At 39.0% G+C, this 19,492-nt stretch overlaps 1 protein-coding gene across 4 annotated transcripts in view; it reads right to left on the bottom strand.

The window, feature by feature from the left end:
- adamts17 (ADAM metallopeptidase with thrombospondin type 1 motif, 17) overlaps window positions 1-16,149 on the bottom strand; it is a 196,612-nt gene extending 180,463 nt beyond the window's left edge. For all 4 annotated transcript variants that reach the window (XM_077227986.1, XM_077227985.1, XM_077227987.1 and 1 more), the window contains exons 1-3: window positions 15,982-16,149; window positions 14,102-14,448; window positions 6,952-7,120 (exon numbers count right to left, since the gene is read on the bottom strand). In XM_077227986.1, coding sequence (XP_077084101.1) covers window positions 6,952-7,120; window positions 14,102-14,448; window positions 15,982-16,054 — 589 coding nt within the window. In that variant the 5' untranslated portion in view covers window positions 16,055-16,149. The remainder of the gene's footprint in view (window positions 1-6,951; window positions 7,121-14,101; window positions 14,449-15,981) is intronic.
- Window positions 16,150-19,492: the final 3,343 nt, after the last annotated feature.

Consider the following 19,492-nt stretch of genomic DNA (forward strand, 5'->3'; position numbering starts at 1 on the left):
GTCCGAGAGAGCCATTTGGAGTTTAATGGATTTAAGGTCTGTTTCTGCAAGTATCCTTCTCTGGGGACGGTTTGGTTTTTGAGCTGGGGTTATTGTGGGAAGCAATGCTCAACTTTTCTCACTTAACTGTTTTGAGCTTTTAAACAGGAAGAAACAGTGGACAACGGTAATCTTGGGGAGAAACTCTCAACTTTTCTCACTTAACTGTTTTGACCTTTTAAACAGGAAGAGACAGTGGACAACAGTAATCTTGGGGAGAAACTAAATGTTGTGATGTGACTAGTACATTTTCAGTTGCATGACAGTACTTCTGTTTTCAAAATACTAGTAACAACTAAAAAGCAACTAGCTATTTTTTTTTTCAATAAGCAGCAGTGCAGCGGCAGCGCAACAAAATGCTTTTTTTAAAAATGTTGCATCACATTGTTGAGCACTGATGAGATGAAGTAATTAAAATATCTCTCTCACTGAAATAGCTGAAAAGTCTGATTCATTCATATAGAAACAATTCACTAGCTGCATCCCAATTTATAAGCAGTATCCAAATTCAGAGGCTGCATGCTTCGAAGGAAGGATCTGTTGTTACCTTCATTGCAGGGGAAACGAAAGCCATATTTGGAGGCCGCATTTCAGCAAAGTCCCTTTCAAGGAAGGAGCCTTCGTCACGCAGCGGTGACCAAATCGGCCTTCGAAACAAATGAGTGCAGCACACACAAAGAAAAAAAATTTCAAAATGTGGAGTTTTATATTTATAACATATGATACAGTTAAGCAACATCGCACGACCAAGAGTGGGTGCTCTCTTCCTGAATCACGATTGAAAATGTGACACTGACTTCCTACATTTCAATAAATAAGTACAAACAAGTATTTTACTTTACATTAGTACTTGAATTTTAGACACAATATTGACTGTTTTTGTTCTATTTCAGCAGCGAAAATAGTTCAAAACAAAGATCACACCAGAACCATAGGCAGGGCTGGACTGGCCATCGGGCATACCGGGCATTTTCGTGGTGGGCCGATACAGATCATTCTTAAAAAATAAAAAATAAATTGTTTTTGTCTAAACGGCCCATAATACTCGTACATCGGCGGCCCATTCGTTTAGTTTTGCTCAATTGTCGGCGCTGGGATCTTTGTGCCGGTGTAATGCATTGGACAAAAAAAGTCAGCGTAGGTTTTTTGTTTGTTTTTTACAGACCGGCCCATGAAACACGTAGATCAGCGGCCCATTGGTTCTTTTCTTGATTGGCACTGGGCTTGTCCAATCACATCTTTAAACTCCTCCCCCTTTGGGCTCTGAGCGAGCGTGCAGTGTCAGTGTGTACCTGTCAAAATAGTCAGAGATGGAGAAGAAACGCAAGGAATGTGCAGAGAAATAGCGTGAAAAAAAGAAACGGGCCCTTCAAGTGTCTGATGAGGAGATTGAGGAGGATCAGGAGAGAATGAGTGAGTGTAGAGAACTGTGGTAAGCAGGACTAGGCTACTTTCAGAATACTTAACGCGTTCACACTGCAGGGGCTTAATGCTCAATTCCGATTTTTGGAAAAAATTCTATTTTTTTGCAAGGCCGTTCACATTTCCAATTAAATGCGACCTTTTGTGATCTCCTGTGTGAAAGTGAAATTAAGTGACCCGCATGTGCAGAAGAGTACTCAGCGGTCAACGACGTCACTTGTTGTTTTATTACAACGCAGAATTATGACGTTTGTCGCATATCAATGACGTGCGGGTCGGATACATGTGACCTGGCCGTTCAGATTGAAGTGCATTTGAAAAGATCGGATACATATCGGATTTGGACCACATACCCAAGTGGCCTGGGTCGCATTTGAAAAGATCGGATCTGTGTCGTTTAGACTGTCATGAAAAGATCAGATACTGGTCGCATAGGGGCAAAAAAATCGGAATTGGGTCGTTTCAGCCTGCAGTGTGAACGTAGCCTTAGGCTCGAGTGTAGGAACCCATTACCCAGTTACGCATTATTTCCACATCTACGTACATAGTTGACGATTACGCATTTTACTAGAATTGTAATGAGACGCGTTTGTAAACCATGTTTTCCTCCAAAATAAAAGATCATGTGTGCTCTTTTGTGCTCTTTCAAGCATAGAAATTTGTACAAAACTAATTATGAAAGTTGCTTTTATTTTTAAGTGCATTTGTTTTACAATATATGGCTATTACTGTCATTGGATAAATATTATAACTATTACTATGTAGTACTGTAATGCAGACAGACACTATATCACAGCTAAAAGAGTTTTCTTTGTTCAATTTGCACACTGATTATGGGTTGGAGCTCTTAATTTTTAACTCTCGAAGTGCACCAGATTGATGAATTTAACATTAAAAAGCAAAGAAAATTCTTACGGGGGGGGGCTCCGCCGAACCCCCCTAAAGGGACAGAGGTCCACCCACCACCGATTAAGAAAACTCCTGTCAAACACTGGCATTGCTATGCCAGTGCATCTAATAGCTTGTTTTAGGATTCATCATTGTGGAGTACTGTAGTTCGACAGTAGTTATTTCATCTATTAACTCTTACTCATTCCTACTCACTCATTACATGATATTAGTGGTTTTAATAGGAGTTAGTATACATATTCAGGGGCGTGAAAAGATCGGTTGTGTTTATGTAGTGGGCCAGTCTGGGCCAAAATGCCCGATTTTTAGTCCCAGTCCAGCCCTGACCATAGGGCATCTCAAAGCAAAACTCAGCCGTGTTTCATGACTAAATGATTCAGCGTTTTGACCGAATCGGTTGAATCCAAGATTCAATGACCCATTCATAAACAACTGCCTCATTCTTGAATGCATCAGCCATCTGAACGAATCGTCTAAATGACTCAATGATTCACTCATTAAAACGGTCACTTGCCAACGGTGCACAACTTGTCCACCTACTGGTGGTTTAGTTCCATATTTAAAAGTATATATTTTTTTCAATATTTTTTATTTGTATATTCAAAAAATATTTAAAACAATCTCATGACATTATTTAATGCAGTTGTAATTTTTCATTGTAGATGATTTATTTTGATTGGTAACAGCCCTATAGTGTCTTTTTGTTCTAAATTAATTTATTGATCAAATTTAAGAATTTGAAATGAAAGATGAAGCATACATTAAAAAAGATTAGGGGAAAATGCCTTGGGGTAAATATCACAAAAGCTGATAGAACACAAATGAGAATATTGCTTCATTATTGAATATTGCCTGACATTAGATGGCGCTTAATGTAAAACAGAAATACCCCGGTACATCCTATTTCATGTACATCCTACAGTAGCGTTTCTCAATGGGGGCGTTTGGACAGTGTTGGTGGGCAGTGTGAACGAGGCAGCAGAGGGGGGCGCTCAGGCATAAATGGGAGGCGTTACTCACTGTTATTCATCACAACTTTTAAGCCTCTAACAACACAATGTTCATCTGAAGGTAAAATAAAATTATGTCTGCGCAAATTAATTAATTAATATTTAAATGTTGCTAGTAGCCCAGTCAGACTTGTCCGGCTAGTTACCGGCAAATGATCTCCATGGCAACGCCTAAAAACAAATGCCGCAGCCGCAGCTGTCAGAGTGAACGCCGCTGAGGACTGACAGCAGCCTCCGAACTCTGCTTCGCAGTTTAAGATAAGATACATGTGCCCAATCAAAATGTACACAAGCTTCGCGGTTTAAGAGTAATGTGTCCAATCAAAATGCACACAAGCACAATTATGTAGGCTAAAACAATTTTGATATCAAGAAACATTCAAACATCAGGGCGGAAAACAAGAAGTGCCGACAGTATAGTGTTGAGTACGTTAGATATGCCTTTATTCCCTCACCCACGAACATACAGCTCCCGATGTGCCTGCTTTGCCAGCAGGTTTTCTCTAACGAGGCAATGAAACCGTCCTGTCTAAAGGAACACATATTAAGCTTTGCACATGCAGACGAAGTAACGTTACCGCAGCCGTCCCAGTTTGGTTACCTCAGGCGCACTCCGGCTCAAGTGGACATCCTTGTGTCCTGATGTTAAAAAGTTGGCTGCCAGTCACCAAGCTCAGGGCTCACACACTAATGACCGTAATTACGGTGGCTGTTTTTGAAGCATATCTTTTGTATCTTTTGGTCATTTGATTTTCCTTTCAGAGACGGGTATTAAAAAAGAAAAAATAAGTGGCCATTTGATTTTTGTTTTAAAGTACAAAAATTAAAATACAAAGCGTTTCTCTTTTTCAGTGTCAAAAGGGGATGAGGGGAAAATAAAATTACTTTAAAACAGAAACGAAAAAAGGCCCATTTGTTCACATTCCGAGACCGGATGTGGCCACTTACGTGACAAGAGCGCCAAATTTGACATGGTCAGTTGACTCATTTATGATTTTAGACATAGCAAAACAAGGCCCGTCATCCACAGAAATCTTAGTGCAGATATCACAAGTATTAAATAGGGGAGCAAGAGGATGTATTTTATACCATATTTCGTTTTATTGTTGCCTAAGATATACATAAAGAGATAACCGGAGTAGCCAGAGCGAGCTGAGAGACGCGATCAAGAACGCAGCTGTTCCATTTGCAGAATAACCGGACTCTCAAGCCTGAACTACCAAGGACGCAAGTCCGAAGTTTGCGAACTTGGTATTGAGAAACGGCCTGTAACTAACTTCAGAAGCTCCAGACACGTGAGCAAAAGCGCCAATCTCATTGGTCGGATAGGTTTTTTTTGTCAAACAAAAAAAACGAACCCGAGGTGTTTTTTAAAAAATGACGCTTTTAGGCGAGGCGTTTTCCTCATCCGTGTGCACACTCACATTGGCGCCCTTTGTTTAATCACGAGGCATTAAACGTCGTCGTCCCGGTGTGAACAGGCCTTAAGTCTAAGGAGGATCTGTGTGTTTGGACAGTTTTTAAAAAATATGATAGAAATTCCCTTCAAATAAAAGGATTACACAAAATACAAAACAAAATTACTGCCGGGATGAGTATAATAGTGATGCATTTTCCAATCACAATAATATGTAATTTATCTATTTTTTTAATGAAAAATGACAGATGAAAAATGCCATTCACAATGTCAAATGTCAATAACATCAGTTAAATTGTTACCACTTCATGAACACATTTTACTGAAAATCATGGCGGATGTGGAACAGACTACTTTATCAAAAGGCTAACCTGACTGTATCTGAACTACTTTAAATTATGAGCAGCTTGTAGCTTGGCAAGCTTAGGTTTCGAAGCAGCTTCCACAACACTAGTGGGAAATGAGAGAGAAGACTCTGGCAGGCCAGCTGAAAGGCCTCTGACAGACATGAGTGCAGAGGAAAGAATTTTCCCCCCAAATCTGGCACTTTTTTCACCTATTGGTCTATCGCCTGACTGACTGACAGACACCAGGTGCTGGGGGAAACCGCATCGCTAATTCACCTGGAGCTTTTTTACAGCAGAGACAAGATCGCTAGAGTCCAACCGCATGTCTGAAACACACAAACGCAGCCTCATATCGAGACCCTTGCATACCCAATAACCTTTCTTTCATTTACATCTCCCGTTTTTCCCCCTATATGAACCGGTTTTGGTTACTTATATTCCCAGATACTGGCATATGGAAAAAAAATCTACTTGACAAGTCTGCCGGTGGTCTTCTCATCCTCAGGTTATGTAATATTCATAGTACACAAAGTCAAAAGCAAAAACAGTGTACTTGAACGATGTTGAACCAAGCAAAAAGTTCAAGGGGACTTTAAGTCTGGATCTAATGTAATCAGCCACAAACTAGGGTAGAGTAAATTCCATAAATTATTTTTGTTGGCCCATAGGATTGTATACATCCACACACATGGACACACAAACCCGGATTTTTGCATCTTCATTTCAAAGAGTAAACTACAAATCCAATAATGCAATATGCTTAGACAAAACTTCCTGCCTCAGAATATGAAAACCTGCAGATGCTGGAGGCATTCAGAGACTCAGAGGGAACAGAAGAGGCCGTTTTCAAACATGCGAATTCCTTTCGGCAAGAAAAATCCATGATCCTGGCAAAGAAAAACCCGAGGGGCTGGAAAGTATGCACGGTATTATTAATGTACGCGAGCAGGCCAACAGAATACTTGCTTTCTTACTGGTAGTATTTCAACAGCAAAGCAGCACGTTCCAACAGGAGTTTACAACCATTTACCAGTATGATAAAGGCATTAAAGAGCAAAACAGCAGACCTTTCTCTCTCGCAAGATCTTTCAACGCTGCTACGAAGATAAAGCCATCAAAGAGTTACATGGAGTCATAAAGGTTTCTATGACACACTTGATTTACAGACTTGACAACTCTTGAATCTTAAGCGGTCCTGGAGGGAAGAGTAAGATGGGAGACACATGAGAATCTGAGCGTGAGATTATGATAACAAACTCCTAGAGCACAGTGGTTCCCCCAAAGTTGTGACCCAAAAGAGATTCACAGGTTTGTTTCCACAGAGCAATGCTGAATGCAAATAATAAAATGCAACTAAACTATAATTATAAAACTATAAAATATAATTGTGCATAGTTAGGAGTTAAATAATCCACTTTTAAATATGATGTCACAAGTGTACAATATTTTATCTGTCACTTGTAATAACATTAGACAGGTTTTAGTTTATGATGAACAAATTTGGAACCATGAGATACCACTTGATAGTCAACCTAGAATCAGTGTGCTTGTAAATCCACTTTAGAAACACTAGTATACATGTAGCATATAGAAATTGTAGAGGTCTCTGGGTGAAAAACTGGGCATTTATTCCACAGCAGTGTAACTGACTGCATAAATAGAGCACTTTTCCCACTAGTATCCAAAAATTTGACAAAATAAAATCCCTGTAGAGCTACAAACTGAACTAAAATGACCTCTAAATCAATGGGGCTTGCCACACTTGACACGGTTAAGCCCACCACATTTCAGCGCAGCGATGTCTCACCTTGGATGGTTTGGCACAATTTCGGGCTGCTGTCTGCAGCAGTAGCAGGTCCATCCGATGAAGAATGTATTTCCCGGATCACTCGGTGTTCCCAGCCAGAGAAGGAACCCGCAGCCTGGCCCACTGGCGTGATGAACAATCTTTCCTCTTCAGTTTGAACCAGGCCAGTCTGCAAGAAAACACATGAGGTGGAACAATCAATTACGGCAGATGAGAAAGCCTTTATCTGGATAGAATTTGTAACTTTGGAGGCAATCTTTGAACGTTCAGAATGTTCAGAAAACTGTCCAGTAAGATATTAAGGATATTAAAAAAGTAATGTTTTTCAAAAGTAAAAAAAAGTTATAAAGAATTTATATTTTTTATATATTTTTTATTTATAAAGAATTCTTATTAGTAGTTTTTTTCTATATATCAATTAATGTATTTTAATTACATAGATTACATTAAAATATTTCACAATTTTATTATAAAATGTTATTATATATATATATATATATATATATATATATATATATACACACACACACACACATACAAAGTACATACATACATACATACATAGGCTACACATAGATTACACTCTACTTATATAATTTGCAACAAATAATTTTAATTAGTCTACTTTTAATTACTTTAATGAGCAGGTTCGGCACATACTGAAAACAACAACTTTCATGTTTTTGATCACTATGAACTGCTGATGTACAGTAAATAATGACATAACTTTAATTTTAGGTGAACTAGGCTATTCCTTTAAGATTGCATAGAGAATCTCAGATGGTGTGCTTCAGGAGGAAGCTGATGTGTTTTCTATTACAGCAAACCCAGAATCATTCATCATGAGCCCCTCTGAGGATCTCCCATATACAAAGCCTTGTTTGCCCTCCATCTGACCGTGCCACCCCTCGTGGCTTTAGGGGCACAAAGATGTGAAATGTGATAATTTATCTCCTTTTGCCAAGGCCCAAAACTACAAAGTCAGCATCAAATCCGGAAACAGCGTTCAGTCAAGCAGAATAGTCCGGATTGACGCTGCATCCAAGCAGCACAACAGAGGCTTCGCTGGAGAAAAGAGTGGAAATTGCACATGGATGGAGGTGAGGCAGATGTGCATAGAGCCCCAGGCTGGTGGAGGAGGAAAAGAACATGGGAGTGCTGACAGGAAGTTGCCCATAGAGGCTGTAAAACATACGCTTTCATCACAACATGTACAGACAAACCCCACATGTACCAGGTTAAACAAAGTACAGTTACATATGGCTACACTCCGAGGAGAAATAAAGCAGTAAAAATTGTTTGAAATTACATTAACAGGAAGGAAAACCTTGTTTTGGTCCTCTCAAACTTCAACATTGTTTAAACAGGATTACTAAGTAGAAGTTAGAAGAAGTAGATTCTGTGCTGAAGGTCTCTTTTCAAAGCCTAGTGAGCTCCCTACGCAGACAGCAACCTTCTTTTGCACAAAATCAACAGTTGCATTATATGCATTCTTCAATGAGTAGGGATTCCCACAATGCATTGCAACAAGATCCGTGTCGGCGCCAATAGCCTCGTGGACAGTTGCGCTTCGGGAGTCCCGGGTTCGAGTCCCGGCTTGTGGACCGTTCCCGGTCATGTCCCCCTCTCTCTCTCCAACTTTGCTTCCTATGAACTAACTGTCCTATCGTGATAAAGGGCAAAAACGACAGAATTTTTTTTCCCAAAATCGTATCTATAACTATAAATATTAGTGATGCACCGATGTGAAAATTGTGGCCGATACCGATAACCGATATTGATATTGCTGTTTATGGCCGATACCGATATTTACCTATGTCAATATCTCTGTATAGAAAACACATTTTTATGATAATCAAATAAAGAGCTATTTTTCAAAACACTTTTTTTTTTTACTTTTGTAATTTATTTTCAGAAATGACTGATATTGGGCACCTTTACCTGTGTGCAAAATATGTCATCAGATTTTCAGAAGAAAAAATAAATTAAAATACATTTTTATAAAGGATACAAGTGTGTCCTGAATTTACACTATGTATAAGCCAACCCTGAGTATTCTCAATAAACATCTAACTCACTTGAGACCAAGTCACTGTATTCTGTGAACCTTGTACAACAGTTCAAAACTTTAAAGTACAGTACTGTCCTACTAAGGCAAAAGACCTTAACTTCTATTTTATAGCACAATGTTATGATAACACTTAAATGTAATCAATATTAACCCTATTAGACTCACTATGATAAAAATGGCTTCACATGTATAAACAAGAAGTTGAAGTAGTGAGCATATAGTTGGAATGTCCTGTATGAACAAAATGACGGAAGTATGTTTTTGTTTCCACTGTTCGATCGCGCCCGCGCCTCTCTCTCACACGCGCGCGCCACACACACACACACACATTCCATCATTGCAATCTTGACGTCGCAGACAGTTCAGAATAGTCACAGAGCTTCAGAGCTAAGGCAGGGCTACAGATTAGGTGTCCCTAAAGAAATGTAACGTTATCTAACAGTTAGTAGTTCCGCATTGTAATGGATTTGCTTTCTCATCGGTTGTTTGACATGGATTTTAACCAGGGTTCAACAAAAGGTAGGCTTTAAATTACTACATTCCTGCTGCTGGTGTATAATGGGTGTGTCGTTGCGGATCCAACTGACCAACTCGCGTAGTTGTCAGTCAGTGGACTGTCATTGACAGGCGAGAGCTAGCATTTTATTTCAGTTGTAGCCTACATGTAGTCTTAAGGGCTGTGAATTAAGATATCCTACAAGCCTGCTCTAATGCAGCGCTTTTTACTAGATAAGTTGTTGATTATCGCTCGAAACGTGTTTGTGTCTAGTCTGTGAAGTAGCATCGCTAGCTAAAGGCTACCGCTAGCTATTACTGGATTTTAAAGATTATCTTTTTTATGCACCCGTGTCGTGTGTCATTCTTACCTTGATCATTTTCACCATCATTTTCCCCTGAGAGTATGCCATTATTCAGTAATCTAACAAAAGCAATCACTGTGAAACATGTAACTTACATGTGTGTCTGAGGTGATTTAATTGCTACATCATAACCCCGTAACTCCAGCGCGGCAATACTTTTGGCTCGTTTCCACTGAGCGGTACGGTACGGTACAGTTCGGTACGGTACGCAATTATTTGCGTTTCCACTGTCAAAAGTTGTGAATGGTACCAAAAAGCCGAACCGTACTGTACCACTTTTTGGGTACCCTTCCGTTGGGGTACCTAGCACAGTGGTACGGTACTAAAGGGAGGAGCTAGACTCACTGCAGAACGCTGATTGGTTGACAGAGTATCGTCACTTGCGCGAGCTACAAGGGGAATGACAACATAAGAAGCGCCATTTTTTAGTATACAGTTGGAATATAATACTACGGTTATTCTTTCACGAAATGTAGTTTTAGGAGTTTTTGAGGCGAGAATGTAGTTGTTTAAAGCTCAAATCTGCGGCTTATTTATAATGATTTATGATAATTTGATATTTATAGGTGTATGCGTGCGTCAAGTTTATATGTATATGCAAGTTATTCACAAGTGTATATGCATTCATTACTAACATAATATGTATTGGTATGGATTTCATATTAGTGTGCACGTGTATTTCATATATGTATTTTGAACATCCAATAGTATACATGTATATGCGAGTACTTTATAGGTGTATATGCACGTGTGTTATGTATGTATTGATAAGCGAAGTTTGATTTAAATCCTACGTGGCGCCTCATACTCCAGCACCTGCTTCAGCACATTATGTATGTAATGTATGCGCTCGTGCAAAGACAAACATCCCTGCCGGGCCCACATTAGCCAGCCTACACACACGTTAAATACACAGGAATGATTATCGGCCTGTTCACATCGGCCCTATTTTGACATCGGAACAATACCGATGTGTAAAATATTGAACATATCGGCCGATATTATATCGGCGGCCGATATATCGTGCATCACTAATAAATATGCTTAATTGAATTAATATTTAAAAGTATCTAAGGGTACATTTACACAACAATGATGTAGCCTACTAAAAACTGAAACATTTTGTAAAGAAACACTACATGCCTTTAAACTGAACACATAATACGCATGTAGCCTATATGAGGTCACCATTTTCACATATTTGTGTTTTCATAGTTTACACATAGACGATTTCGATTTCACAAACGTCACAAACGACATTTCGCGTCACTGACAGCTGTCAGAAGGGGCTAGTTAAAACACACAGCTGATCTTCAACTTATCTCCAAAACCGTTGAGAGCTTCACATCTGCTCACGGTCAGTCTCACTTTAGGTGTCAAAAATGTCTGACCCTTCTCGTCACATGTGGATAGAAGATTTACAGTAACAATGAGCTCATTTTCCACATAGTCAGCATAAAGAAGGATGGGTCAGGGTGGTCAACTAGTTGTCCGTTAACCGAACTGTCAATCAGTGAGGTTTATCAATAAGTTTGGTCAGAATACATCATAGACCGCAAACCCTGGCCAATCAGATGACTGAAAAAACCTGCACTCCAATGAGATTAATTGACAGCTTGCGATAATGGAGTGCCATATCCCTCTTAGGCGTTTGACTGATGGCATTTCAAAAGGAAGTTTGAAGGATGGAATGATCGTAATGGGACCAAAGACAGGGAAACTCTTTCTCAAACAAACAGCCTCACTCCCATGGGTGGGCCTGGAATGCTGACTACCACAAGTCAAATAACCACCACTTATTCAAAGTGTGGTCGGGTGTATCTCACAAAAACATGTCAATGTCTCAACTCAAAATCAAAAGATAAATAATAAGAAAGAAAAGTAAGCCTGTTTTTAGGACCAGTAAGAATTAAATGCATTGTGACATTCTTTTCACGACATTTCAGCACATATGCTTTCTTCTAATAATATGAACAATTACATAATCATTTTTTTAAAGGACCTATATTGTTAGTTCTCTACTCACTGGTAGTGTCAAAAAACGGTTTTGTGCTTATTTAGGCTGCATTTATTTGATCAAAAATACAGTAAAAACTGTATTATTATGAACTATTATTATTATTATTCATTTAAATTATCTATTTTAATATATTTAAAATGTAATTTATTCTTGTGATGTCAAAGCTGAATTTTCATCATCATTACTCCAGTCTGCAGTGTCACATGATCCTTTAGAAATCATTCTAATATCTTGATTTGAGGCTCAAAAAACGCTAAAAACTGTTATTTTTATTATAAAAAAGTCAGAATTTTTTGATAAATAGCGAATTTAAAAGAATAGCAAAATGGACATCTTTTGTAACATTATAAATATATTTACTGTCACTTTGATCAATTTTTGATCATCATTGTTGAATAAAAGTATTAATTTCTTCCTAAACTTCCTAAAAAATCTTCCTAAACTCAATCTTCTAAAAGGTTAGACATCAAGAAAATGTGCAACTTAATAAACAAACAATACATATAATAGATGAGAATGTGAGTTTTTTGCATTATGGTAACGATAATTAGAGGGGCAACAGAAATTAAAGGACTTCAATTTTCTTTAAAGGTGCACTGTGTGACTTTTAGCGACATCCAGGTTGCGAGTTTACACTAAGGGCTCAGCCCACCGCTCACCCCTCCCTTTCGAAGAAGCTACGGTGGCTAAAACTGGACAAACATCGTCGTCTGAGACGGCAGAGAATAGCCAGAGTAAACCAAGTTTCTGTACCACAGTCCATATAAACCACATCATGGATAAAGTTTACAAAGCCATAGTCAGGTGAGGATCAAGGTTCTTATATACGTAATATAATAATAGTAATTAGTTGATTGTCTCACGAACGTAACCAGCACATTTCTCCCCACATAGCAAACCCATAATACAGCGAGGGAGAAGAACCACATGAAACTATGCAACTATATATTTTTTCTAACAGGGTAGTAAAAGTTTAGCTGGCTAATATGAGCTGTTACTGTGGCTGAGCTGGTTAAAGCGTTAAGCCTTGTTTATACTGGACGCGTCCACATGAGCCCAAAGGTGCGCGTGGCAAAAATAACGTGATTGTAACAGCGGGCGCGCCTCCGCATCCCCTAGACACCATTTACTACACACAATAGGACAATTTACTACACACAATCCAATTTTGGACACTCGATCGACTTAAAATGCTTCCAAGATCGACGGGTTGGTGATCCCTGTAACTGTTTTACGGTCAATGACAAGAGTACTAATCAGCTGTCTCACGAACGTAACCAGCACATTTATCCCCACATAGCAAAGCCATAACACAGCGAGGGAGAAGAATTAAAGGGTTAGTTCACCCAAAAATGAAAATGATGTCATTAATGACTGACCCTCATGTCGCTCCAAGCCCGTAAGACCTCCATTCATCTTCAGAACACATTTTAAGATATTTTAGATTTAGTCCGAGAGCTTTCTGTCCCTTCATTGAAAATGTATGAACGGTATACTGTCCTTGTCCAGAAAGGAAATAAAGACATCATCAAAGTAGTCCATATGACATCAGTGGGTTAGTTAGAATGTTTTGAAGCATCGGAAATACATTTTGGTCCAAAAATAACAAAAACTAGGACTTTATTCAGCACTGTATTGTCTTCCGGTTCTGTTGTGAATCCATGTGAATCCCGGTTCTGTTGTGAATCGCTTGGAGCGACATGAGGGTGAGTCATTAATGACATCATTTTCATTTTTGGGTGAACTAACCCTTTAAGTTACATGAAACAATCTAACTACATATTTTACACCACTGTCAAGGGAAAAGTCACTACTCACAGTGTTTATGGCTAGCTTCTAGCTTTCTGCGGCTTCTCTTTCAAGGTAGTGACGAAACGCATTCTGTAACGCTGTTTGTTCGCTGTCGGCTACGGTAGAAACATGACGTCACTATATGTCGACCTTCATAGAAGGGGATTCCCGCGCCTATGTAGATATAAATGCCTCATTCTAAGGTAATAAAAACATTACGGTTTATTAAATAAGTTCTTTATACACCACTGAACACATAGTTATGGATGTCATATTGCATTTCTGTTAATAGATACTCAATTTTTACACATTGCACCTTTAAGCAAAATCTGATTTCTTGTTATTGAAACAAACACATTCATGCCTTTCCAGCAGTGACAATTTCCCAACAACTTGAACTCCACTCACCAGTCCTCCACAAGCATCCAATGAGGCGAAAGAGTCAGTTTGATTGAGAATGGCTCCAGTATAGAAACACCGCCGAACCTTAAGAACAGGCTCATGCTGAACGCTGCCCTCCTTGCTCCTCTCCTCCATCAAAAACCCCTCGGCGAGGAAAGAGTCGTCTCTATGGAGCTGCAAGTAGAGTTCCTTTCCGAAAGCAGGCAGCCGTAGAAACAGGTGGTCCTCCTGCTGATGGTCCGAACGTCGTCTGCGACCTCTGCTCCACCTGTAGGTTCCCTGGAGCAGGTGCAGCTCGTCTGGCCGCAGCTCCTGCGGAACCACCACATCTGTCTCGTACATGGCAGATTGCGCTAGAAGACATGCAACACATTGTTATTTGAAAAGCAGTGCAAAGTGGATAGTCACGTCAGAGATCCCAAAAAACTATTTCCATGACTTTTCCCAGCCGATTACTGGATAAGGATTATATTCAATGTCATGCAATTAAATATTTAAGTGCTGAGCATAACCAGAAACACTTATATTCACTATCATAATATCTATTTTTGTTTTTTAAAGATGTTAATCATTTCCATGACTTTTCCAGACCTAAAAAAAACTATTTCAAAATCCCCTGACATTTCTAAGTTTTGTGGAAACCCTTTAAGACAGTAAAACTTTTAGTTTTATAAGTTACAGTTTAGTTTACAAGTCTGTCTGCAGTTAAAGAATGATTACACGTAAGGGGGAATAAAGTTGTTAAAACAATAAACATGGAAATAGAGGGTACAGAAACCACTGAACAGTTCATTAAAAAAAATGAAGTAACGAAGTGCACAGAACCATAACACGCACACACTCAAAACCAAGTAGGCTGCTTAACCAGACAGCGTTTTTGTGCATCATACAGTTGCATGAGCTCACATGAGCTCAGCACTCTGTGATGTAACATAAACTCTTTGCCAAGAGAGTCGTTGTGCCCATGATGCCTAAAATGCTTTCTAGGAAAGTATCTCACTGGAGTACAGAAGACACACTATCTGGTTGCTTACCTAGACAGTATTTTTGGGGCATCATACAATTGCATGAGCTCAACATGCACTCTCGGGCAAGGAAATGGAGAAATGGAAATGAAATGAAATGGAATCTAAAATGCTTACATGAGAATGCGACTTGTGTACTCTAATAAGATGATCATCTATACAGCTCTTTGTGCAACATACAGTTGCATGGACACTCTATAAAATCCCCCCAAAAACTGTCTAGTTAGGCAGCTGACTACACCGGGAATGTGACCTCTAGTAAGCTGACTATCCAGGATGGAAGCCTTTTTTGGCATCATATCGTTGCATGAGCTCACATGCACTCTCAGCACTCTGTGATGTAACATCCACTCTGCCAAAAGAGCGCACGTGACGTCACATCATTTCTTTCCAATTATGACGCCCAAAAAAGCTGTCTAGGAAGGTAGCGCACTTGGTTTTGAGACATACAACATCTTGAAATGTAACCTGGGTGCTAAGCTCTATATGGCTCTTAGTCTTATATAAACAGTTTCATATTAATTGAAACAACATGACTGAAACCTTTTTGTAAGCAGCAGGAAAAATATGCAGTTTGCAGTTGAGGAGACAAGTCGCCGTCGGTTAGTGATCCAGTTAAATGTTAAATTTATCCAGACGAAAAAATTACCATGGTAACCGCAGTTTCCGCCGTTATCTTGACTAACGTTAGGCTACTGCAAAATAATGAGTTAATACGGGAATAGTGTAGAAGCTTTCAGGTCATTTCTGTCATTTTTTTTCTTCCTAGCACCTATTAGCTGTTGTAATATTGGTACATAGCCTGAAACTGGTAACCATGGTGAATTTCTGTCAGGAGTATCGCAGGTGCTGCAGTCTTACCTGATATTGCCTTCAGTCCAATGCAAAAGAGAATTAAAGACAAGAAAAGCAGTAGAGTGTCATTGCCGTGCATTATTAAAAGTAATATATCGTAGAGAAACAGTCTGTGTGAAGAGAGTAGGCAGTGTGCGCTGGCGGAACAGCAACAGCGGACTGACGAGAAGTTTCAGAAAGTTTAATTACAGCAGACGGGGAACTCAACTTCAGGCAAAAGCCCCGCCTCCGAAAACAGACTGCGTTCGGATTCGTCGATTTGTAAATAGATTCCTGCAGCTTCATTGGCTATCGGTTCTGTCAGTCTGAAAAGAGGGCCGGGACAGTGCACGCTGTCCCACACATCTATTGAAACAGAGGGAAAGGCAAATCAGCCTGTAAAACGTATTAAATCCAACAGTAAAAAAAAGAACTTGGTGGTAAGCTTTCATTTGTCCGTTTTTTACACATTCTCTGCGGAACAAAACATCTTAAACCAGCCTAAGCTAATTTTTCTCTTAGCTGGTCTGGTCTCTCAACTTTGCCAAAATGATGATCAGATTCAACTTAAGCTCACAAAACCCCTCTAATCAACCAACCAATGGCGGGGAGACTAGCAGACCAGTTTTAAGGTGGTTTGCTTGTCCAGGTTTTAGATGGGTGTTGGGTTGTCATCTGGTCAGTTTACCAATCAGCTAAACAGCCAAACAGCAAAATCCTTCCGGTCGGGGCAGGAGGAGACCAGCAAAATCATTTAAATTCAACTAAGGGCAGCAAAACCACCTTAAGCTGGTATTTTCAGCAGGACAATGCATAAATTGATTGCTTTCTTTAACTTTTACATATTCATAGACCATAGTAAACGTAATTGTTATAGCCTACTGTAGATGGCACAACTTGTCAAATTAAGAATTAGGCCTAAGAATTAATATGAAATATTATTGATTATTTTCAATAATAGCTTTTTCAACTGTGTAAATAAATTATCTTTCCTTTACTTTCTATTAAACAAAAAAAAACTAAATTCTAAATGTTATGCTCTAAATAAATAACTCTTTTTAAATTTAAATTTAACTAATCTTAAAAGTGCACGTTGTAATCGGAAACCTCTCAAGTCAGAATAACGGCACGAAAGAGTGTATGCACAGGGTTATTTGCAAGTATATTAAAAGAACAACCGCTTTCACTTCATAATCAAAACCACATATATAAAGAAATGCAAATAACAAAATCTATCCCTTTGTGAGACACTCTTTGTCATCAGATAACTTATTGTGAATTCTTATATGAGAGGATACCATCTTCGTGGCGTATATGCTGGCATTGCCTGTAATTGTGCCTCATCAGTTTTAGAAGTAACAGATGTGATGTGTTATTACTAATGCAGAGCATGTGCAGACCTGGATAACATTATGTGAGAGTATCGATTTAAGTGCTGGTTAATTTTAGATACTGAGCTGAAAATTGTCATTTTGAATGTAAGTTATAGTTGTCAACACACAGATAAAGCAGTGTGGTGGGATTGTATTGTAGCCCATATACAACCATTAAAGAGCCAAAACTATGTGAGTTATGTGTGCAAGTCATGTGATTAAACACAAAAATGCATTTTGTGTTTTGCATGTGTGACCTTTACAATACGCCTTGTTTGAATATTCAGTTAGAAAACTGAAACAAAACATTATTTAACTGTCCTTTATTTAGCACATTAAATTAAATACAGTGCACAAGGGGAGAATGTGATACAACATTATGCACTAAACTGTTTGAGAAGTTGTGCTAAAATTAAAACAATCAATGAAATAAAGGAGCATTTGAGTTGCTATGCAGTTACTAGGATGTCCTGGATAGTTGCTAGGGCATTATGTGGTTTCTATGCAGTTGTCTTAGAAAACACCACTAATTCGTATCTCATATCAAAACAGGAAAAAGGCCTAGTGCAGTCTAGAGATGCACTGAACAAACCTTTGGTGTAAGGATCTACTCTCCATTAATTTTGTGGATTCTCTTACAGCAGTAAGAGCAATAGAAAAACTAATTTATCAGCAGTCCGTACCCTGAGAACGGTGCTCTTGTGAGTGGATAAAGTTCATTAGAGTAGGTCAGCAGAGGCTTTAATCCTATTTCAAGTGCTTTGATTTCTCATTCTTCCTTGCCAAAGTACCACAGAAGAATTACTGCTTCCTGTGGATAGCTGGGCCGCCGGCACAGCCAAGTGGCCCGTAATGAGCGATGGTCATGGCAAAATGATCTAGGCTGGATACAGTGGTGCTATGATGATATCTGAGCACAGAGTGCAGAATTTATAGCAAAATAAGTCTGCTGATTGTAGTTTGAATGTACAGTGTACTAGCAGTAATAATGCACTGATAATCACTGAACCAGCCAGAACACTAGCAAATATTCAAAAAACCTGAGAGAAATTCCCATAGAAAGTTAATTGCATGCCTTACAATTTGAGGTTCAAGTCATTAAATGATTTAGAATAAGATATGTGCAAAATGTTTGATCAACTACGACAGCAGTCAACATTTAAAGTGGATCTAAACCTTTCATCAAAGTTATACATGAATTTTGAACAATATCCGTTCTTGTCTTAAAGGTGCAATGTGTGAAAATTTTGAGTATCTATTAACAGAAATGCAATTTGACATCCATAACTGTGTGTTCAGTGGTGTATAAAGAACTTACTTAATAAACCGTAATGTTTTTATTACCTTAGAATGAGGCATTTATATCTACATAGGCGCGGGAATCCCCTTCTATGAAGGTCGACATATTGTGACGTCATGTTTCTACCGTAGCCGACAGCGAACAAACAGCGTTACAGAGTGCGTTTCGTCACTACCTTGAAAGAGAAGCCGCAGAAAGCTAGAAGCTAGCCATAAACACCGTGAGTAGTGACTTTTCCCTTGTCAGTGGTGTAAAATATGTAGTTGGATTGTTTCATGTAATTTAATTCTACTCCCTCGTTGTGTTATGGCTTTGCTATGTGGGGGGAAATGTGCTGGTTACATTCGTGAGACAATCAATTAATTACTATTATTATATTACGTATTAAGACCCTTGATCCTCACCTCTGTTCACTCTGGCTATTCTCTGCCGTCTCAGACGACGATGTTTGTCCCGTTTTAGCCACCGTAGCTTCTTCGAAAGGGGGGGGGGGGGGGGGGGAGCGGTGGGCTGAACCTGTAAACTCGCAACCGAACCGCTAGTTGTCGCTAAAAGTCACACACTGCACCTTTAAGACAACTTTGATGAACTTTTTTGATCCACTTCAAATGCTGACTACTGTATGAACAACAGTACTGGTGATGCTTACTTTAGCGAACACTATTAATGATAATCATGTTTAGGAGAAGCGTTGTTCTTTATATATTTAAGCAGAACAAAATATCACCTGCATGACAACAACATGATTCCAGGAAGCCCAGATCCTTACAGTCATCCCTGGAAAAGACTTTTCAAGATACTTTACAAGACAGCAGTGATTTATGAAAACAAGCACACAATAATGAAAGCAAGTATTGTGACACCA

This window comes from Siphateles boraxobius, unplaced genomic scaffold, assembly GCF_051911475.1.
Source record: "Siphateles boraxobius isolate OS27281-9 unplaced genomic scaffold, OSU_SipBor_1 130, whole genome shotgun sequence".
NCBI classification, from domain to species: domain Eukaryota; kingdom Metazoa; phylum Chordata; class Actinopteri; order Cypriniformes; family Leuciscidae; genus Siphateles; species Siphateles boraxobius.